Here is a 22,691-nt window from a genome sequence, read left to right on the forward strand (position 1 = left end):
CGGGAGCGGGGCGGGTGCGGAGCTTCGTGTCCGCTCGCCGCTTCTCGCAGCGCCGGGCTGTGTGGAACCGCGCCTGCTCCGAGCCGAGCGGCGGGCGGCGGCGGCACGAAGGCATGGCAGAGAGAGAGCGGTGGCGCCGCGCGGGAGCGCTCGGCTTTACTGCGTGACTCCCGGGGCTTGCACATGGGCGAGTCCCGCTGGAGGTTTAGCTGCTGTTCCGCAGGCGCCGCGGTGGGTAACTACCGGGGCCTTCGGCGCCGCGCTCTGATGTCATAGGAGCGCGACGGCGAGCGGCAGGACCGGCGGAGACGGGGTGCTGTGTCGGAGGCAGCGCTGCGCGCCCTTGTTCCCGTCCCGCTGCCCCGCGCTCCCCGGCGGCCGCCCTTCGGAAGCGCCTCGGCCTGCGGCCGCCGGAATCTGAAGGGCGGCGGCGCGGCCAGCTATGGGGTGCGGGGGCGTCGCGTGCCGGCGGTAGCGGCGCGGCGGGGTCGTTCCGGGGGCCCGCGGTTGCTGCCCCTTCATGACTCTGACCGGCCCGGGAGAGCGGCTTCGGGACGTCAGGCGAGCAGCAAGGGCGAGTCTGCCTTTGTCTCTAACGCTGGGTCAGGCAGTGCAGACGCGTCAGCGCTGAGTTCCCAGAGGCTGGAAAGGTCCCAGACTGCGTTTCCTACCCTACTGCTTTTTATTATTATTATTACTATATATATATATATGCTTGGGTGTGGGTTTTTTGGTGTTTTGTTTTTTGGGTTTTTTTGTGGGCTTTTTTTTTTTTTTTCTGTGTGGCTGAAGACTTAAATCTTTGGACTGATTTTTAATTTTTTTTTTTTTCCCCGTCTACGTTTAAGTATTTGCATTGAATGAACCGATCAAGATGGATAAGAAATCATTTGAAACTGTGCTGGATGAAATTAGAAAGGTAACTTCTCGTTTTGCATGTTAGGTTAACCATTTGAAGGTAGAATGTGCCTCTGGATAAATACACCAGGTCAGGTGTTTGTGTTCTTTAATAATCACTTCAGGATTCAATAAAGACTAAGTCTCATCTCGGTATGAAGAACTGTAACCCTGTGGTGCTGGTGTATCCTGGTGTTTGTGTGTCAGGTGTAGCAGTGTAAAGCTGCTATGAAAACGTGTTCTCTTTGAAATGTTTTGATTTTTCTTAGAAAACAAAGATTGAAAGTCCAGGCTGCTATCACTGGGTTAACACGTGCTTGGAGAACACTCATTTATAGCAAGCACTTGGATAAGTTTATCACAATATTTACACTAGATAAGGAAGAAGAGGCAAAAGTAGCCAAGTATTGTATTTAGGGTAGGGGCTGCATTTGCTTGGCCTGACTGGAGATGGGGATTTACACTGTGAGTTGTCCACCTTCTGTAGGATGGTTTAAGAGATACAACACACAAATGTGACACGACAGTTTCAATTTCAGAGCTGCGCTCTGCTGTTCTTGTTCAAAGCCACATCTCCCACAGCTCAGGAGTGTCTGCACACCTTCCTCCAGGATACAAAATCCCAGGTTTTGCTGCTTGCTCTGGACTGTGCTTGCACATCTGTTAAAACCTCACTGAGGAAAATACTGGCTAATTGTGTGAAGCAGGGTTACAAACCTTGGCTTCCTGGTGTCTGGCAGGTCTCTCATTTCTGCAGAGAAGCTTGCATTTAACATGAAAGCCAGAGGTTAGTGGTTGGGGTAGTTCCTCAAATACTGGAAGTGGAAGAGGAGCTGGAAAAAAATCAGCACCTGTGAGATTAATGGTTCCTGTCTTGAATGGGAAGTACAAACCTGTTTTGCTGTAGCACAGAGGTGGTTCAGGTGTCACAGCGGAACAATTACGTATCCTGATAGAGCTATCTTGGTATGAAAATGAAGGGCTTGTTTTGGAGAAGATTGCCTTATGGCAGAAAAGGAATACTTAGCATCTTTGTAATAGGTGTTTTTTGTACGATGGGTTGTCTGGGAGAGGGCATTTCCTTTATTTGGACTTGGATGTTACAGAGTTGGGTTTCAGTTCAGCTTCTCTTCAGCATTAGACACAGAGACGGCTGCAGTTATAGTAGTAGTATTTTGGAGCATGCTGAATTATAAAGCACTGTTCATAAAACCCCCGGGGATGAGTCTTTGTTATCACAACTGCACTTACTAGCATTTTTGTATAAGGTCTTGGTCATAAATTCTCCTTTATGAAACAGGTCTTTTCCGTGCTGTGTAACCTGCTAAAAACTTGACTGCCTAAGAGTTTTCATGGTGTGGACTTCCACAGAACCCTTAGAATGGTTTGGGTTTGAAGGGACCTTAAAGATCACCTAGTTTCACGCCCCCCTGCCATGGGCAGGGACACCTTTTACTAGACCAAGTTGCTCAAGGCCCTGTCCAGCCTGAGTAGCGGTTTGAACAAGAACACTTCCAGGGATGAGGCAGCCACAGCTTCTTTGGGCAACCTGTTCCAGTGCCTCACTCTCCTCACGGTTGACTAAGAATTTTAATGGAAAGTCTGCAGGGAAAAGTCAAGAAACAACCTGTGCATGAGTACTTTGAGAATTGATGGTGGGAGTAATGTTTCAGATAATACTGCTGCAGTACAGCCCTTCAGAATATGCTCTGTGGTTACTAAAGACTTCAAACAAAAAGGTTTTGATGAGTGATTTTAGGTACTTACGTTTCCTGTATGCTGTCTGCCTGTTTTCCTGTAAGCCTGACTTACTGTTGCTCTAAGGATCAGTGCTGTGCTGCGTTAGAAATAGCTGTGCTGTTGCAGTGCTCATTTTTCAAATGCTTATTTTGTGTCTTTTTTGCTAGGTCTTTATTTCTAGCTCTGTGGTGTAACCTTCTTTATTATGTGATTCATAAGTCAGTTGTGTTGGTGTATTCCATTTCCAGTCCTACAGTTAGCAGGAACAATTATTTAAATGCCTTAAAGTGTAGTTTAGTTCTACCTTTCTCCATATATATATATTTATAATTATTAACAAAATCAGTGTGTTTGTTGTTTTGGGGGGGGCTTTTTGTTTATTTATCCGTAAATACACATATAGGTGCTTTCTGTTTGTGTTCTTATTATAAAATCATTCTGTTCTTGATTTAAGGCGGAAGAGTGACATTTGTTTTGGTACAGAAATTGCTATATGACATATTAGGCTTTTTTTTTTTTTTTCCCCCAAAAATATATGAAGAGAAGGAAGGGAGAGAAGAAAAAATTAGATGAAGCAAGAAGTTCAGTGTGTCTGGTAGTGTTAGTCTCATAATGAGGTACAGAAGAGAAGGGGGTTGTCTCAGATGGGATGCAAATGGTTTTCTGTGCAACTGTGCTGCTCACAGTCATGTTGCAGTGGTGGAGAACTTTACATCTGTCATTCTGGAGGCACAAGAGCAACAAAAGACAGATTAGGAATAGATTTTAGAGCTATTGGGAAGAAGATAAAATTGATGTGTGGGTGAAGCTGGAGGTGATTTCAGAATAAGCATGAGAGCTACCAATAGATGGGGGCCTGGGAAACTGGGGAAGAAAGGTGTTTGCAGTAGATTGGGGCAGCACCTGTATCGTGAGCTGGGTATGAGAAGAGGGAGGAAGCGCTGACTATTAGAGGGCCCACATGGTTATTAAGAAAACTGGCCACTAAGTCAAAAAATGGTGGCCAGTACTGCATTAAACTACTCTGCTTCCTTTGTTTTGTATGATTTTGTACTAAAGTTTGAACTATGGGAAGGTAATGATAAGACAACATCAACTTCTGCAACAGGCTTTGTTGTATGCTTAATTCTTGATACGCAGTCTCTCCATAAATTCATGGAAGTAGGATGCTTTGCTAATTATCTTACAGGGAGCATACAAAGATACTGTATGAATAATCTGTATTATCTTGTTTAACGTAAAGTTGATGTATACCTTTGAGGAAGAGTGATGATGATGTTCCCTTAGTATAGTTTTAAACCAAAAAAAAGGCAAAATAAATTTTTTTTTACAGAATAATTATATCTCTGCTTTTCATTGTTCTCTCAATTATCTAAAGAGTATACTGTTACTTGGTATTATTGCAGTGTAATTGATATCACTTTATATGGCTAGGCTTTTTTTAGATTAATAGATTGGTCTAGCAGATGATTGTTCTATAATTATAATTTTTGAAGGACTAATTGTGCATCTTTTTTCTTCTATGTCTTCTAGGCTGTACTGACTGAGTATAAATTAAAAGCTATTGAATATGTTCATGGATACTTTTCTAGTGAACAGGTAAAAGCCAACACTGTCATGGGTTTAATGGGAGCTAATGGTTTTGTGTATTCAGAAATATAGAAAGACAGGGTCACCACTCACACTGAGGCTGATTATATTAGCTTTTTTATTTATTAACTGAGAAGATTTAATTCTTCATTATTATATCAGCATTAAACTGCTAAAAATAGTTCCAAGTTGTTTCGTTACCATATTATTATGTTCTCATTCTTGCTGTGTGGGGAAAACTGGATATATTTATCATAATGGAATTTAGGGTTATTTTGCATGTATTTTCTAAACTGGCACAGAGTAATAAATAGCCAATTTATTTTGATACTTATCGATTTTTTTCCTTGTTTTTTTTTTTTTTTGTTTGTTTTGCTGTTTGTTTTGTTGGGTTTTTATGTGTGTGTGTGCATGTTTGGTGAAGATGCTGTTTAAGATACTGGGAGTTTAGAAGCTTTTTCAGAAATACTCTTTATTATTATTATTGTACCTTGACAATTGCTGTGCATATATGCAAATATATAGAGAAGAGTAAGTATCTATTTTGAGTATTACCATATAAAAGGTATCTCTTGTAACATAGTATTTTTAGGTGCCTACTTACAAAGGCACCTTATAAATAAAACCAACTTCAGATGCTGAGAGGCGCTGATAGTCAAACATCACAGAAAGATGTTTTTTAGCAGTATACCACTATACCCCCAAAATGGAAAGATCCTATTGATGCTGTTAGCATAAGTTTTTACTATATATAAAAGATTAATTGAAGACCTTTCTGTTGCAGGTTGTTGAGTTACTGAGATACTTTTCCTGGGCTGAACCACAGCTTAAGGCAATAAAAGCTTTACAACATGTAAGTTTTTGTGACATAATCTTGTGGAGTAAATTTGCCCACTTAATCTCATTTTAGTTTTGTGATTTCTACTTTTGCAACTGCTGACTCAGTCTGCCCTTATCTTCAAAGTTTCCTTTTCATCTCTTTCTTTTTCAGTGGTGTCAAAATACGAAACTTCATACTTTTAACCAGTGAATCTTTGCTGACTAAAATCTTTAACCAGGGAATCTTTACTTTCCTGTGTTTCACACGTATAGATGTAGCCCTTTGACTTTTGTTAACTTCCTAATTTCTTTACTTCCAGCAAGTGCCTTTTGGAGTTTTGAAGGTAGCATACAAAGTTGTCTTATCAATGGGGAGGTGATGTTTACTGAATAAATGTTTACTTAAATATATTATATAAAGCTGTTACTGAGTTGCATTCTGAGTTTAAAATAATTGTACTGCCTTATTTTATATACACTTTTTTTTTTTTTTTTTGCTTGCTTACTTGCCAGAAAATAGTGGCAGTTCCGGCATCGAAAATGGTTAATATTCTCAACTGCTTCACATTCAGTAAAGATAAACTTATTGCCCTTGAAATCTTAGCTTCGTAAGTATCTCTCATGTTGTATTTCTGTAGCTTATATTGTTTTTACTGGTGTTTGAGTATATAAAACTTAAGATACTTCTAGAAGGAAACACTGTGGTGTCTGGTAAGGTAAAGCAGAAATCCGTTATTGACAGGGCTGTCAAAAGAAAACTTAGAAGTAGACATTGTGGAAAACTGCATAGTTCATCTAAGTCTTGAGCATGCTGCTATGTGGGCTTCTGCCCACTGGAAAATTGTTATTTTGCTAATGTTTTACAGCGGCTTCAGATCTTCTAGAGAATGAGACAGGGCCTTAAGCTTATTTCTGCTCACTGAAATGTAAGAGGCTTCAGACCAGAGTATTCTGGGAATTGACTGTTGCACATTTGAAAAGCCCTCCAAATATTAGCTATGTAAAAATGAGTTAAGTGAATCATTCTCTTAAACTGAATAATTTAACTTAAAAATCTATAGAAGCTGTATAGATATCCTATATTTATATTTACACAGGATGTTGGGTTATTTTGCTGAACACAGCTGCTTTAAAGAATGTACCTTTTACATATGTTTATATTGGAACTCTTCCTGCTTTAAGGGGTTTATTATATGAAGTGCTGTTCTGTTTGAGGTTGGGGATTTTTGTTTGGTTTGTTGGTTGGTTTTGGGTTTTTTTGCATTAAGTATTCTGCCTTGCCTATGAATGCTATATATTACAAGCAGCTTGAACATTTTGGGATACATAGATACCGTAAAACAAATAAGAAAGAGGATGTAGACATGATCTTGCTTCTGGAGTTGATCTTTTAGAAGCTGTATGAATGCTCCTACTCTCTTTCAGACCAAAACAAAACAGAGTAACCTAAAGGAAGTTCAGTGGTTCATTAAACTAACCTATTTTGCTTCTTGAAATGAGATTGGAACTCATAGACTTGTTTAGTTGCTATACCTCAGATGGTGTGAGCAGAAAATGCGGTAACTTCTTTAACTTGAATTTCTACAGTGTAAGAGCATAATAAGGGAGTCATGTTAGGGAATTCCTAGCCCAAATATATGTACTACTTACTTTGCTAATCAAAACTAGAGAACAAAGCTCATCATTCATTCACATTTTAAAACTATTCTTTGAGGTGGTTTTCATCTCTTTGTTCAATATTCCGCTGATTCCAATTCTTCTAATATCCTCCTTTGAGAAGTCTCCCTTTTTGGACCTGTATTGTATTTCCAGTAGTTTGGATGGGGCATGTAATGTTCGACAGCAGTAAAGGTTTTGAGGTCGGGGTTTTAAAAAAGGCAGATAGAATCAGGCACTTGCACATTTGGTTGTTCTCTTTAGTGTGTCTAGTGTTATTCTGGGGAGAGAAGCAAGGAGGAAGGAAGGGTACTTTTGTGAACTATGTATGTGAAGGATTTCACTAACTCAGCAAGACATGGAGGGCATTGTCAGTATTTTATTCTTTTTCATTCTACAGTAAATAAGATGAAAATTTGTTTCTCTACTAGTCTAGCAGCAAACAGTGGCAAATGAAGTAGCTGCTGGTTTTCTGCTGTCCTGGGAGTTGCATGCTAGTAGCAATTAAAGTTTTCCAATGAATTGTTGTGATGCAAAATTCACTTTGTCAACAGTATTTTTTGCCATAAAGTTTAGCCGTTGTCGTTCTGTATTGACACTCAGTTCTAATACCATGCCTTACTTACAGGTCTGAAGTCCGTATTTAAGACTGGGATTTTTACTTTAATATTAATAGTAATATTATGATCTTAGCTAATTATGGTTTTTTAATGTATGTTAGTACTGGCTGAATAAGTGTTGATTGCTTTTCAGTAGTCCATTATTTCTGTTAAGTGTGGGAGGTGGCAATAATTGTCAGTGTTTTCATTTATAGCAACATTGTTGATGCTCAGAATTATCGCCTTATTGAAGATCTGTTCAGAATTAATATGTCAGAGAAGAAAAGATGCAGAAGAATTCTTGAACAGGTAGTCATGATACTCTGTTATCCTTGATTCTCTCAAATATGGTATTGTTTCCATCCATATAGCCATTGTGGGGTCAGCACTTTCCATGAGGACTGCGGGGAGCTACTGGTGGAAGACCAGCTAAAAGGAGCAGCTGCAAAAAGACAATTGGAGCTATCTCATACATGTGCAAAAAAAGGAAAGTTTCTGTTAAGCATTAGGATCATATGGAAAAAGGGGCACAGAACTACAACCAGTGCTGAAGGAAAAAGTCCACATTAGTTTTAGAGAACACCAAGTACTTAACCACAAGTCCAGCAGAATCAGAGATAGTCTGAGTACATTTGCTCAAAACAAAGGGGAATTTAGTAGAACCTTGCCCTATTTGGGCTATTTGGGAAGAAGATTTGAGACAAAGCTTTGAATTGTTCCATGTAGGTTGTTTCATGCAGTCTTAATGTCATGAAATAGTAATTCATTTCTTTAAAGCATTGAATGTGACAGAAAATAATGTCCTTTCTTGATTATTTTACAGGCTTCAAAAACGGGTTGTAAGGCTCCTCATGCTATGATATCATCCTGTGGCATGATTCCAGGCAACCCTTATCCCAAGGGCAAACCAAGCCGCATAAATGGAATTTTCCCAGTAAGCATGATCCTGTTTTTGCGTTAGGATTCATTACAGTACAACCAAAACCAGGATTAACGTACATGGAAGGAGGAGTGGAATCAAAAGCAATGTTGTTGGGTATTTTTATTACCGCATTCCATGTTTATAGGAACTTGTGTTATTTTTATTTATCCATTCTTTCTGTGCTGCTTCAGGTAAAGGTTACGGCATAAATAAGACATCGTTCATACAAAGAAAACATTGTAAACTGTAGCAGTATTTAGCAGAATCAGGAGAAGTGTAAAAAGCCTTACTGGTAGGTTGATAACATGACCTAATATGGTCACTTACAGTACTGCTGCTAATCTTAGTGTAGTTCTTAAACAACCATGTTAAGTATTTCCTGTGAACCCTTAAGGGACTGCAAAATGCTTGTTATCATGTCCACAAGTCAAAATGCAGAATTCTAAGTATGTCAGAAACATGGACTGCTTAATATGCATCTCTTCATAAAAGCTCAGTGTTATAAACCAAGCTATTGAAATGCTCTTGCTTATCATTTTACAACCCTAGAACACAGTTTCTTTTCCTTAACAAACATGATTAAGTATCAGTTTCAGAATATTCAGAAACTCAATTGTAGTTTAGAAAAAAAAAAAAAAATATGTCAGAAATCCTGTAGCAAGATTTACTTTTGAATTAATACTTAGTTGTTTAATTTTGTTTCAGGGAACCCCTATCAAAAAGGACACAGAAGAGTATATTAATGAAGGAAAGGGAATAGCAGCCCGTATACTTGGACCATCCAAACCAGTATGTCTAATAAATGAATAAATTAATTAAACTTTAATGGGGGGGGGGGGGAGTAACTACCAGTTATTTCAATTAGGCTTTGATATAAAATGCTGCTATGTGGCAAGACTGTAGAGCAGCAATTTAAACAAGGCTAATCTTAGCTAATAAATGTCTATGACCTAGTATTGTTTTATTTATCCTGAAAAGACGTTCTAGTTTATGTCAGTGAATTCTCTAATGGATACAGTGTGTGTGCATTTGAAAGCAGAATTTAAATTACAGTAGTAGAAGAGAAAACTAAAGCATTTTTAGTAGTCCATCATGAGCTAGTGGTACTTTTAGATACAAATATATGCAACTTTTTATTACAATCACTAAGGGTTTCCCACATGAGCATTAAAAAATGCCTGCATGTTGGAAACCTGAATTACAGAGTGCCTTAGGGTGTTCTTGTTTCTTAACAATACAGCTGATCTGTATTTCAAAATCTTTAAGCATGTGGGAAAAACTTTCAGTGAACCTGTTTTCACTTTTATTGTTGGATGTTTCCTGCTAAGCTGTATTATTTTAAAGGAACAGGTGTCATAAGTCTTGGTTAGTTTTAAATGTGCTAAATCTTTGAAGTGAGAAGTCAGTCCAAGACTGCAGCTTGTAAAGGTTACAAGGCAGGAAGAAGTTCCCTTGATGTTCATTATTATATTAAAACCTAAAGGTATACTGGTGATGTTTGTTTCATTCTTTTCATTAAGAGTGAAATATTTGCAGTTACTATGGATATTATGAAGAAATTTGATATAAAATCTTTTTCCAATGAAGAAAAGCTGCCACTACTGCTTGTAGTAGTATCTGAATATTAGCTTTTTGTCTGAGAAACATTAGGTAATGCTTTCACTATTGCTTCTTCCTTTTTTATTTTTGCTTTGTTTTGTTTATGTAGGCTCCATCAACCTACAATCCTCACAAACCAGTTCCATACCCCATCCCACCATGTCGGCCACATGCAACTATTGCACCAAGTAAGGCTTCTGTGTGTTTTAGCTTGATGTTATTGTTTCATCTACTTGCCTTTTAAGTAGTGTGTCAAATGTCAGTTTCTCTGACTGTGATCATACCTGAAATTAGCACCCTAAATGTACTCCCAACATCCACATAAGGAAAATTCAGAATCCTGTTTGGATGACAAAATATGTCTATTATGGGAGGCATTGTGCATGTTAGACAAGACTAGGACTGTGTCTTTGTTGTCATGTTTGACCAAGGTTTGAACTTTAGCTTGACAAGTCTTGTTGCTGTTGTACCAAATTGAGGATGTGGTCAGACACAGCTCTGAATTGGGTGGAAATAAATAGGAGCTTGATGAAGAACAGTAATCTGCTTCTCAGTTAAGGCATAATTTCTTTCTCAGTTGCCTTCAGCATTACATTCTCTCCATCACAATGGAGAGAAAAGTTTCCTAAAAGAAACATTCAGGTATGCAAATTTCAATCTCAGAAGGGACTTAGTAATTGCCTTTTCCTCTGTTTGATCTGGCTATTCCTAGACCTGTGCCTTAGGCAAGATTGAGTCTTTCTTCATAAACTCTTCTCTCTTTCCGCTGCTGCATCAGTTTTTTAATTCCAGATATGTTTGGAAGGGAGCAAGGCAGTGGTCAATTCTGTGGAAGAAAAGGTTGGAGTACTTACATAGTCAGACTCTGGTCTTTTTAACCAGCTGCGGAAAGCTTTTCCTAATCTTGCAATTCAGTACTGCAAAACAAGGAGTGCTTTGGTTAGGAAGTTTGCTTTTCATTGATATTAGAGATTTCAGGGAGTTTTTAAGGTAAGAAAGTGTGCTAGAGCTCTTGGCATGCATTTTGTAGGGCGAGTCATCTAACCAACTTGATGACTGCAAGTCTCTCTATAGTCAGTTTGGAAAAATGGGTGCTACTAGTGGCTAAAGTAAGTCTGATGATTTGTATCCTACAGATGACTTGCTCCTGGGAAAGTGCACAGGAAATTGCAGACTAGCTCAAATTTACGTTAAATAAACCCTATCCAAAGTAAGGTAGGCACAAAATTTGGCCTGTGACTGGATGTATTACTGGAAGTATTACTACATAGAATCATAGAATCATAGAATAGTTAGGGTTGGAAAGGACCTCAAGATCATCTAGGTCCAACCCCCCTGCCATGGACAGGGACACCTCACACTAAACCATCCCACACAAGGCTTCGCCCAACCTGGCCTTGAACACTGCCAGGGATGGAGCACTCACAACCCCCCTGGGCAACCCATTCCAGTGCCTCACCACCCTAACAGGAAAGAATTTCCTCCTTATATCCAATCTAAACTTCCCCTGTTTTAAGTTTTAACCCGTTACCCCTTGTCCTGTCACTACAGTCCCTGATGAAGAGTCCCTCCCCAGCATCCCTATAGGCCCCCTTCAGATACTGGAAGGCTGCTGTGAGGTCTCCACGCAGACTTCTCTTCTCCAGGCTAAACAGCCCCAACTTCCTCAGCCTGTCTTCATACGGGAGGTGCTCCAGTCCCCTGATCATCCTCGTGGCCCTCCTCTGGACTTGTTCCAACACTTCCATGTCCTTTTTATGTTGAGGACACCAGAACTGCACACAATACTCCAGGTGAGGTCTCACAAGAGCAGAGTAGAGGGGCAGGATCACCTCCTTCGACCTGTTGGTCACGCTCCTTTTGATGCAGCCCAGGATACGGTTGGCCTTCTGGGCTGCGAGCGCACACTGAAGCCGGCCCATGTTCATTTTCTCATCGACCAGCACCCCCAAGTCCTTCTCTGCAGGGCCGCTCTGAATCTCTTCTTTGCCCAATCTGTATCTGTGCATTTTAGGGTATGAAACAGCTTTTGAAATTTTGGGTCTTACCAGACTGCAACATGTTTTTAAAAAAAAACCTTTGAGACCACAGACCTCATAACTGATGGTATATTTATGTACATAATAAATGTGTTTAATGAGATTGCAGAATCTGACCTGAAACTGTTGAATGTCATTGTTTTCAAGCAATGGTCAGAATGATGTTTTGTTTTCTGACTCTTACTGTATTGGTTTAACATTTCCTTCCTGGGTGACACAGTTATTGTTAGTTTACTGGTTTTCAGCCAAGAGTTGTCAGGCAAGAAATCTTATCATTAACTTGAACTATTATGAAAGTGTGAAATCAGAAGCACTTAAAAGTATTGCTCAAGTACTACCTTTTCGCCATGAAACATAAATTCAAGTACAGTAAGTATTTTACATTAAAATGACTTGCTAGTCCACTTGAATTTCTTAGCATTTAAAGAAATATTGAAGAATGGTAGACTAAGTATTTGAGATGGAACATTTTTCTCTGAAATTTCTCACTCTAGTGTTGGAGGGCCAGACATGGTGTATGTTTGGCTCTTTCGTTTGTCAAGGCTTTAATGTTAAAGGATGAGTTGCAACAGCCTTTAAGTCAGAAACAGAAAAAGAACAAATGATGCTGCAGACACACTGAATCACTCCTCCCTTTGAGTTTTTCAAGCAAAAAGGAATTGAAAGCAATTGAAACCTGACTTTTTTAGTCTTTTTCAAGAGAACTACCCTTACTAAAATTTGAATCATAATGCAGGTCATTCAAACAGACATGGGTAAAAGCCATCATCCAGCATGTGATGCTGGTATAGCTTTTTGGTGAAGGAATGTCTTACAATCTTGAAAATTTTCTTTTAAAGGAAAAGACACTTACTGGTTCATTTAGATATGGATCCTTCTGATGATTGAGATGTGAATTGCATTTGATATTTTAGGTGCTTACAACAATGCTGGATTAGTTCCAATGGCTAATGTCATAGCTCCCGGCCTACCAGCTTCTCAGCCATACACTGCTAATCAGGTGGTATCAGGTAAAGTATGCATACCTTTAAAAATGCTGATGATATTTTTTTCCAATTCATTGTTGTGAATGGATCATTCACTGCTGGAGCTCTGTTTGCTTTTCAATAACAAGCTGTTGTTCTCTGTTTAGAAAATGAGGACCTTTCTAGCCAGGCAAAACCTTCCCAAAATCAAGGTAAATTGCAAATCCACATGGGGATTTTTATGTTGATTTTGTCTTTGTCATTTGTTCAGAAAATGTAAACAGTTTGTTTGTTTGGTGGGATTTCCATAAACCTCTGAGTGTTTAATTACTGTTGGAATAGGATCCTTTGAGAGTGGAGAAATAAAATCATCTTGGGCATTTGGCACTTAAAAGCATTGAAGCATTAAAATCAAGCTTTCTGTGTCACCTCTTTAAAGTATTATATTCTTCAGCATATAGTGTGTAAGAAATCATGTAAAAAAACTATATCAAAATAAACTTTATGATGTAATGCACTGAAACACTTCATTAATATCTTCGCAGTTGTTCAAACTCGGGACATTATTTGAAAACTCATTCATGTTTTCATTTCATATATTAGTTTCTGTGGCAAGTTAGGATTATGAGGACAGATTCTTTATTTATAGTTTGTTGAAATACATGTGTAGAATGTCTTATCCTGAACTGTTCAACTAAGTCCACCTGCAGTTCTGTCTTACCTTTTAAAATCCAATAGTTTTTTGTGGAAGAGAGACTTGTGCTTTTTTGGTTGTTGGGTTTTTTGGGTTTGGTTTTTTTTTTTTTTGGTCTCTTTATTTGTGTGGTTCTTTGTATGCTTTGTACACTTAGTTCATAACAGGATTTGTTGTGATTTGCACTACTTATTTAAAGGCTTTGATAATGCTTTGTTAGATTTGACAAATAGAAACTAGTATCTGCTATTGAGTCAGGCATAGTAACAAATACCTAAAATGGATTAAATGGCTGTGATAAGTTTATCTCCTGTAAATGCTTATAGGCAAATATATATATATGTTTTGTCTTTTCTTCTCTATGCCCAGGGAAAGTCCCACTGAAATGTTGCTACTTCAAAGAATCACTTTATTTATATATAACCCTTTAAGTGTACGTGTTTACGGGATAGTTTGTACAGCTAAATGAATATAGTGTAAGGAATAAAATCATCACTTAGGAGGAGAAATTCAGTAACACCTCTGAGTTCTACTGCATTTGTATTTCTCTGGTGATTATCTTAACTGTGATCTTTAGGAGAGTCTTCAGCTTGGAAACAGGATGAGGAAAGAACAGAATCCAGAGCTGATCAATTGGTTTAGGGTTTTGGAAAGTAACGTGTAAAAGGAAGTAGTTTGCAAACTTACTAGTTTTAGATTTTCAAGATACATAAAACAGGACTTTGTCATGAGCTTAAAGATTCCATTTTTGGGTTTGTGTATGCAGATGTAGAATTTGGGCAAGAAAGAACTCTAAGCTGTTACAGAGTTGAGGCTGATGAGTTTGGTTGGATCAGTGATTTGCTTACAGTTGAGCAGATTATTCTAAAAGTAAAATAAAGCATGAGGGTTGTTTGAGATGAATTATTAATTTACACATTCATATTCCACAGGAAAATAGAGAGAGGCATATCTAGGCTCTTGACAGTGCTCATAAGTGCAGCTTCTTTCCATTAACCTCCATATCCCTGTTTGCAGAGTGCCTGCCTGTTTTTCTTCAGCTTGACTGATGACTCTTAACTTACTTTTTGTAGGGTTGATATAAGCTGATATTCCTAGTGGCAGGTGCTTGCCTCGATTACAGATACCTGACTAAGGACTTACAGAAATATTTCTTGATAAAGTCAAGTGCCAATGTTAGTTTAATATTGTAGCATGATACATGAATTTAAAAGTGTACCTTCTTAGAGTCTAAATCTGAAGGAAACACAGTGAAGAGAATGACCTGATTTTGAAGGAAAGAAAAATACCAGCACCTGAAATCAGCTTTCTTCAGTTGTTGACTAAACTTCTCTGAAATAACGATACTTTGAATTAACTGTTTCTGAAGGAAATTCTGACCTTCAGAGAGTGGATGCAGAGGAGCCCAGGTGATTTGATACTCATGGAATATTAGATCTGTTTTTGGTACTGCCAGATGTTAGGGACCAGAGGGAGGGTGTTTACCTGTGTCACTTAGACACTCTTACGAGTGTCTTAACTGTCTTGCATGAGGTCATGAAGAGGCAGTAGATGTCACAAAGTGTTTTAAAGATGAGTGGTAGCCTACGTGCTGTACAACTTGTGTGATGTGTTTGTACGTACCTTTTTGTTGTGTTTTGATAGGCTCCCGTGTTCGTTGTTTATATGCAGACATTGTTTGTTAGCTATTGCCTGTGTATCATATTTTGAAATGCTATATAATATGTTTGTGTTGATTTCAAGTATTTCTGATAGTTTCAAGTGTTCTTAACAGTTTTGTTTCTTTGCAGCTTTTTCTGCACAAGCGAATCAGCTCTTTACTCCTCATGGTTCTAACCCTTCAACACCTGCTGCTACTCCAGTCCCTACCCCATCACCTGTCAAGGCAATAAGCCATCCGCTAGCACCTGCAACTCCACTCATCTCTGGGATGAACATGTCTACCCCTGTCCTTCCTGTTTTCCCAGGACAGGTCTCCTCTTCCATCCATACATCTCAGCCATCCACCCCAACCCCTACCGTCATCAAATCCCTTTCACTGCCTGGTGTTCCAGTCACATCTGTTCACAATGCAACCTCTACCCCTATTCCTGCAGTTTTTTCTGGGCTGGCTTCTATACCCACTGCTACACCAGCTCCGCAAGGTTCTTCCACACCATGCACTACACCTGCACCTACTGAAGCTTTCGCATCTGCTACTGCACCATTTGCTGGCCTCCCGTTTTCTGCAACTTCTTCAATTGCTTCCACTAATAATCCTGCTTCATTATCATCAGTTTTTGCTGGCCTCCCTTTGTCCTTGCCACCCAATGCCCAAGGGATTTCTAGTCCTGTTCCATCCACAATTGCTAATTCTCCTGCCACTACCATTCCTGGTTCACTTAGCTTGCCTAACCCAATTTTGTCTGTCTTAAAGGGATTTCTGACATCAAATGACACTTCATTAATTAATTCATCTGCTTTACCTTCTGCTATGACAAGTGAACTTGCTTCTTTATCTGCTCTTGCTAATCAAAGCTCTGACCCTCCCACTTCCTCTGTCAAATGTTACACCCCATCAGCCACCCCCACTTCACAGCATTCTTCCACACCCGGGCTGGCCATTTTTCCAGGTCTTCCATCCCCATCTGTAACCAATTCCAGTTCCACTCCTCCAGCATTGTCTGCACAGTCACCTTTAACCACTTCACCATCGATTATGCCAGTCAACTGTGGCTCATCAGCCTCCCTCTTGCATGGCGCAAGCCCTGCTAATCCTGATCAGCAGCTCTCAGCAGCCACAGCTGCCACAAGTATCCCAGTTATGGTCAAAACGGAGCCCATGAGTCCTACCCTCTCGGCCTTCAAAGGTCCTTCCCATTCAGCCAGCCCTTCTCATGGCACTATAGGACTGTCAGCGCTTGGGCGTGCATACACCTCAGCAGCTTCAGTTCCAGTCAGTTTACCCAGTTCCCTGAATCCAGCGCTATCAGGCCTCTCTTCTTTGAGTGCTCCTCTAAACAGTTCCAGTTCTCTGTCTTCCATTTCCCTTGCCTCACATGGCTCCTCTGCTCCCATTGCCCCTGTGTTCAATGGACTTCCTCCTTTTACATCTCTAACCAGTAACTTTGCTTTTACTGGTAATCCAGCGCTTACGCCACCCGTCACTCTCCCAGGGTCTTTGTTAGCTACTCCGTCTACAACTGCTTCAGCTGTGTCTGCCCCTCATGCGAGTTCCACTGCCGCCGTACTCTCAGAACTCGCTGCCTCAGCAACAGTCTCTGCTCCACCCTTCTCGCTTAACTTGTCCAGTGCCGTCCCTTCCCTTTTTTCTGTTGCCCAGGGACCTCTGGGATCATCAAACCCATCCTTTCCTGGTTTTCCTGTCTCTAACACACCCTCTGTCACTCCTGCTCTCCCTTCTTTCCCTGGCCTCCAGGCATCTTCTGCAGTAGCAGCAGTTGCACCATTGCCGGCAGCTGCCACAGCCCCATCTCCGGCTCCAGTCCTGCCAGGGTTTGCCTCGGCCTTTAGCTCAAACTTCAACTCTGCACTTGTTGCACAGGCTGGGTATGTTTCTGTTTCTGAAGGAGGTCATAAGCATTTCTTTTTCTCTTGAGCACAACACTGATTTTACCTTAGGCATAATTTTCACTTGTAGTAACTAATTACAGTTAATTTTTAAAGTGAGTTCACCAATAGTTTTCCCCCTGTCTTTAGAAACTGAGAGGGTAATTACAAAATAGGCTGTCCTCAGTAGTCCCTGTTGCAACAGACTAATCCATTGAGGTGCTGAGTGATCTCATGTCTCAGACACTTGGCACCTCCTAGGTTTTTACAAGAGTGGATTCCACGTGGGCATCCATTGACATATTCAGGTAATAGTAGACAATATCTTAGATGTTCCTATGTTTTAAGGAACTATTCAGCATTAACTTTTGTCTGAAGATTTTTTTGTGTGCAAATTGTAGGCACAGTCAAGGTACAGAAATTTTTTAGTTCCTTTCTTAGGTGTGCTCTGGACAGTCTTGGTTTATGTGTGCATGAATAATTTGTAGGTGGGTAGAGACTGGGCTTCTGTTTGGAAATTCTGGCCTTCATGAGGTTTAGGAAAGGAGGCACTTTAGACTGATATAGACACAAGCTTATATAGAGAGAAACCTAAGATAAAACATGATGCAGATGTTCCTGATAATAGCCATATCTTGACATTCTTTCAGCTTGACTTCTGGACTGCAGACACCAGGAAATGCAGTTTTTCCTGGTCTTTTATCTCTCCCTGGTATCCCTGGCTTTCCCCAAAGTGCCGCACAATCTTCCTTACAGGAATTGCAGCATAGTGCGGCTGCACAGTCAGCACTATTACAGGTAATGTGCCCATTTATTAATGCTGTTTTGCTTCCAGTAATCATTTGAGCATGTACTTAAACTAATTCCAAGAAGTTAACACTTAAGTCAATAAATGATTAAAACCGCTAACCTGTTTGAGAACTGATACAAGGATGACGATAAAGAACAACTCATGTTAACTTCTTACTCAAGGCCGATCTACGGTGCTTCTGGATGTTACGAGTGGGATTAAACCCATTTTGAAAACTCTTTGTAAAATGGGGAGGAGTAAAAGACAAGACATGCAAGTGAAATTTTTGTAGCTTTGTATTAGGTCTAATGAGCTGACCATGTAGCTGCAAAATTTGTGCTTGGTTCCAGTCTGACATTTTAATACTTAAAGATTTCTGTGGAAAACCACTTTGTTGTGAATTACATGCCTCCCTACGCAGCAGTCAGATTGTCATGAATTTATGTCTACTGTGGTTGTGCCTCTCTTGGTAGTTCCCACAAATACAGTTGTAATAATCTTGAAGTGGCTTTAGGTGATGTGTAGTTTCATCATTTCTTGTCCATGTAAGAACTTGTTTCACTCTTCAACCTACAAAGCTTAACTGAAACTATCATTAGAGTTTGTATTTAGATCATTCCTTTGCCTTTTGTAAAAAATGGCCCCTGTATGGATTAAGGAGTCTGGTAGGAAATTTTTCCTCTACAAAATACTGAAAGAGGCAGTTGAGTGTCTTGAATTAGTGTTTTCTCTCTTCTGTGATCCATCGATTTTTTTTTTTTTTTAATATTTTTTTTTTTAATGGAGCATGTGTCTAAGTACTGTTCAATATGCAGAGTATTGTCAGTTATCTTTTGAGTATCAGGGGAAATACACTGGAAAAAATTCTTTGCCTAGACCGCACTGCTTTTGTAGCTCAGGAATTTATTTATTCAGATTGCATTGAAAAAACATCAGTTTTCTTGTTCACAAGTTCCAGTCACTAAAATTAATAGCTATTCAAGCAATGGAGATAAAGTTCAGAGTTGGTGAAATACCACAGCTCCTGATTAAGCTATGCCTTCCAGATCATCTGGTGCACACTTCAGTGGAACATAAATGCCATTAATGCTTTCTTCATGTTTTCTCTTAATCCAATTGCTTTCCTCATTCTGTGGTATTTCAGCGCAATTGTTGCTCTGAAGCTTAACATCTGCATATAGGTGCATTGCTCATCTCTGTTCTTTGCATACTTGAGATTGTACTCTGGTTTGGCTTGACTAGGACTGGTACTGTGCCTGAAATTTTGCTTAATTTAGATTTTTGCTTTTTCTTTGTTTTAATCGATGCTGTTTCCTAACTTCTTCTCTTCCTTGAAGGCACATTCTGCTTCTGCTCTGGAGAACTATCCAACTCAGCCTGAAGGGTTTGCTAACTATCCATCAGCACCAGGAACACCATTTTCATTGCAGACAAGTCTGCCCCAGAGTGGATGGCAGTAAGATAACCAGACATTTTAAAGACTGCAGTGGTTGCTTGACAGAGCCTGATCCTATTCACTCTGAAAGCTGTCTCAACGTTAGTGGGAGCATGGTCTGAATTGGGGAAAGAGGGAGGGAAAACACAAGGGTAAAGTGATTCCAGGAGGCTGTGTCAGATGTCAAACTTAATTTTTGATTGCATTCAATTGATTTAGGGTCTGATCCTGTGAATTGCTGAGAATCTTTGGCTCTTCTTGTACCTTATGAGATGAATGTTTGGTGTTGTACAGGATCAGAAACGTTCAAACAGATGCTTATGTAAATAGAACAAGTAGCTGTCAAGCTGAATTGGGAGAACAAGTATAATTAATAGTTTGCATAAGCACCTATCCTGTTATGTTTTTCATGGTATATGTGGTTAATATAGAATGAGGTCTAGACTGAAACTAGATTCTTAAAGACGTAGATGATCTTTCATCTAGATGCACGCTTCCTGTGTGTGCATAGATCAAGGTCAGTTTATGGTTCTGTGGATTTTTAATTTGTATGTGTGAGGATCTCCTGTTAGCATCACCAGTATGGTAAGGAGAGGCTACATCAGGGGGGTGTGGAGATTTTCTTATGCTTTGAAATACTGTCATAGGCTTGTTGCTGAATTGAGTACTCCTTTGTCTGAATCTGAATAGGAGAGCTAGGAAATGATGCTGTACTGTATTTGGGTAGAAGTGTATTCTGTTTTACTGGAGTATGGTTTAGCTACTTGAGAATGTGTCTTTCCAAAGTACATGAAAACATTTTTATTTGCCTCTAAAATAAGTGTTCCGTAACATTCTCTCTGCTCCCACACCTCTCTATGAATGAAAGAATTGTACTGCGGATAGGCCACCTATCCAGCACTTTTGACTGCAGACTTTTGTGAATGTTTACAGACATGGTTCAAGTTCTTCTCTCCCTTATACTCATAAATGAACTGGTTCTCTATGCTTTTTGGCTAAAACCCACAACTTGATGGTGCTTAATTTATCCTGCGAATATAAGCGAGAGCAGAATTTGGACCATAGATTTTTTTAGTATTTTTCCTTGGAAAACGTATGTGATTTTAAAGGCATATAGCTAAATTAACTGTGTTGGTTAGGAAGGGTTATGATGCAGCATATAGAAAAGTCTTGCTTTGTTAGTGAAATTCAGTTGTGCACTCTTCTAATAATGTTAGCACCTATGGCAGCGTGTAACGCATCATTGAATATCATCTATTTAAGATAAACTCTTGTTCATGTTCTAGAGCCAATAGAAATGAATGATATTCAATCCTGTGGTTAAATTAAAATGTAGAGGATACTATACTGTAGAAAAGCTCTGCACCTACAGTTTTACTTTTTTAAAGATTAATTCTGCTGGGAGTTGTTGCTAATGTATTTTCTTTCCAGATGTGAACAAACTTTTTTAGAACATTAATGGAAATTCCTGTATTGGTTTTTAACACATTTTTCTTAAATAAAAGTTTACAGTCATGGCAAAAAGGCTTTGCTCGCTATTTACGTATTTGCCTAAAAGACAAATGAATAAACTTGGTTTTACTAAGACACTTACTAATGTTTGTTCTTCCTTATGCTGTTTCTTTCTGATACAGGATTATACATTGAATTGTAAAATTGTTTTCCTAAAGACTGGCAATAGAAACATATCCTATGACATGTTCAGATAAAAAAAAAAAATACTAGATAGTGTCCTCAATACTTTGTCAGTGATTTGGTATTCTTCCCTTTTAATAATCAAATTTACGTATTACTTTAAAAGTAAAAATGTATTGCACTTTGACATTATTTTCTGAAACCGGTTTAATTCTAGTGATTCTCCACTCTGAATTTCTTTTAAAATCAGTGCCTTATATCTTGACTCAAGAAATCTGTGGAAAAAAAATCTCTACCATCTTTCATTATGTTTCCCTTTTCATTCTTTTCATGGCTTGCTCTTTCTAGATAAGCTGGAGAAGGAGAAAATATAGGTAAGGTCTTAAGGGCAAATTGGGTTTTGTCCCATAGATGTGAATAGAGTAGTTCAAAGTCATTAAGCATTTTGTAACCTTACTGAGGTGCTGAGTTTGATCTCCAATTAGATTCCTGGCTTCCCCATCAAGCGAAGTTTGAACTAATTCACATCACTTTGTAGTAAAAAGCAAGTACCAGATACCAGCTGTTATGCAGTGCTTTATCAAAAACTAAGCATTTTCTACATCTGTTTCTGAAAATTGAATGCCTATTGAATAATCTTGGGGTGTGAGTAGTTTTTTTCAGTCTGAACATTAGACAGCTCAAAGATACCTCAGACTGTAAAGCCCTGTTTCTCCAAATGAAAACAGGTGAGAAGCAGTGTATATCTACTGCATTAAATGCTCTTCTCCGGGAACAATCTACTTGCTAAGTGGTGTCTAGCCACTTTCCCTATAAAAAAGAGTATTTCTTACACAGCTGGTGTAGTTTTACATAGAAGCATGTTAACAGTGTCAGACAAGTGAACAAATAGGTTAAGAAGCATTGAAGTATCTTGGTTTTTGTGTCTAGAATAGGCTGTCTGGTTCTTAGTGAATCATACTGAGCAGGATTTTGTAAATTGAACTTCCCAGTGGTTAGAGTTAAGGTAAGTTTCAATTTCTTAAGCATTTCTCCTGATGTAAAGTTGTGTTTTATTAATTTTTTTTCTCTTCAGGAATAAGGTCTGTGTTCTGCATTGCAGCAAACTCCTGTGACCCAGCCTTGGGATTTCTGAAGGGGGTGATTTGTCCTGATCTCTTTCATGCTTACTTGAGCACCATTTTTAAAAAGCCAAGGAAAAGTCTGCTCCTACGACAAACCATGATGGATCTTAGACTAGGCCTGTGCTGGGAAGGGGTAGTTCCTGTGTGACTTTGATTCTAGGCTATGCTGTGTCATTGTTAAAGTTGTTATTACTGCTATATTTCAGCGATGTTGACAGGCAGCAAAGATAAGGTGGAGTGAAATGTTTTTTGAAATAAAATCTTTGGAACAACTAAGAATGTACTGGGTTTGTGTTCGCGTACAAGTTTCAGTATTTCTTTCAAGTACTTTAATTGCAGCTGTTGCGAGTATGACAAAAACAGAGCAATCTTCTGTCTGATTCTTCCTCTGGTTCACAAGTGAGTGTTGTGAATTTGGCTGGGCCTGAAAGGAATGTGTGAATGTTCTTACCTTGCAAATTGCCTTCCTTTCTGGACTGAGACAGGAACAATCCTTTTGTCTCTCATTTACTTATGCTCTAGCAAAGTGTAGCCTAATGGGTGCCTTCTGGTATCTCCCCATCTTCAGCTATTGAAAGCTGATGCCATTCCCACAAGGAGGAGGAGGAATGTGTGTATTGTTAATTTTTAAGGAGGAT

At 39.2% G+C, this 22,691-nt stretch overlaps 1 protein-coding gene across 4 annotated transcripts; it reads left to right on the forward strand.

Annotated features, from left to right (window-relative positions):
* Position 1: 1 nt before the first annotated feature.
* On the forward strand, positions 2-22,092 carry PROSER1 (proline and serine rich 1). 4 transcript variants are annotated; one of them, XM_065678342.1, is made up of 14 exons: positions 2-231; positions 849-919; positions 4,171-4,236; positions 5,012-5,080; positions 5,560-5,654; positions 7,517-7,610; positions 8,125-8,235; positions 8,929-9,012; positions 9,932-10,010; positions 12,776-12,871; positions 12,994-13,038; positions 15,311-17,069; positions 17,720-17,867; positions 19,197-20,887. In XM_065678342.1, the coding sequence occupies exons 2-14, from the start codon at positions 875-877 to the stop codon at positions 19,317-19,319; spliced, it is 2,814 nt and encodes a 937-aa protein (XP_065534414.1). In that variant the 5' UTR covers positions 2-231; positions 849-874; the 3' UTR covers positions 19,320-20,887. The 4 variants fall into 4 exon arrangements, with proteins under 4 accessions (XP_065534414.1, XP_065534415.1, XP_065534413.1 ...); XM_065678343.1 differs by lacking the exons at positions 2-231; positions 19,197-20,887 and adding exons at positions 279-650; positions 22,005-22,092; XM_065678341.1 differs by lacking the exon at positions 2-231 and adding an exon at positions 279-650.
* The last annotated feature ends 599 nt before the right edge of the window (positions 22,093-22,691 follow it).

The sequence above is a fragment of the Lathamus discolor genome, chromosome 4 (genome assembly GCF_037157495.1).
Source record: "Lathamus discolor isolate bLatDis1 chromosome 4, bLatDis1.hap1, whole genome shotgun sequence".
NCBI classification, from domain to species: Eukaryota; Metazoa; Chordata; class Aves; order Psittaciformes; family Psittacidae; genus Lathamus; species Lathamus discolor.

What these genes read in the sequence shown, in the direction of transcription:
- PROSER1 (XM_065678342.1), top strand. Translation starts at nt 875, where the DNA reads ATGGATAAGAAATCATTTGAAACTGTGCTGGATGAAATTAGAAAG. An exon ending in GCATAAATGGAATTTTCCCA is followed by an intron (nt 8,236 to 8,928) that starts GTAAGCATGATC and finishes ATTTTGTTTCAG; the next exon opens with GGAACCCCTATCAAAAAGGA. An exon ending in AAAACCTTCCCAAAATCAAG is followed by an intron (nt 13,039 to 15,310) that starts GTAAATTGCAAA and finishes GTTTCTTTGCAG; the next exon opens with CTTTTTCTGCACAAGCGAAT.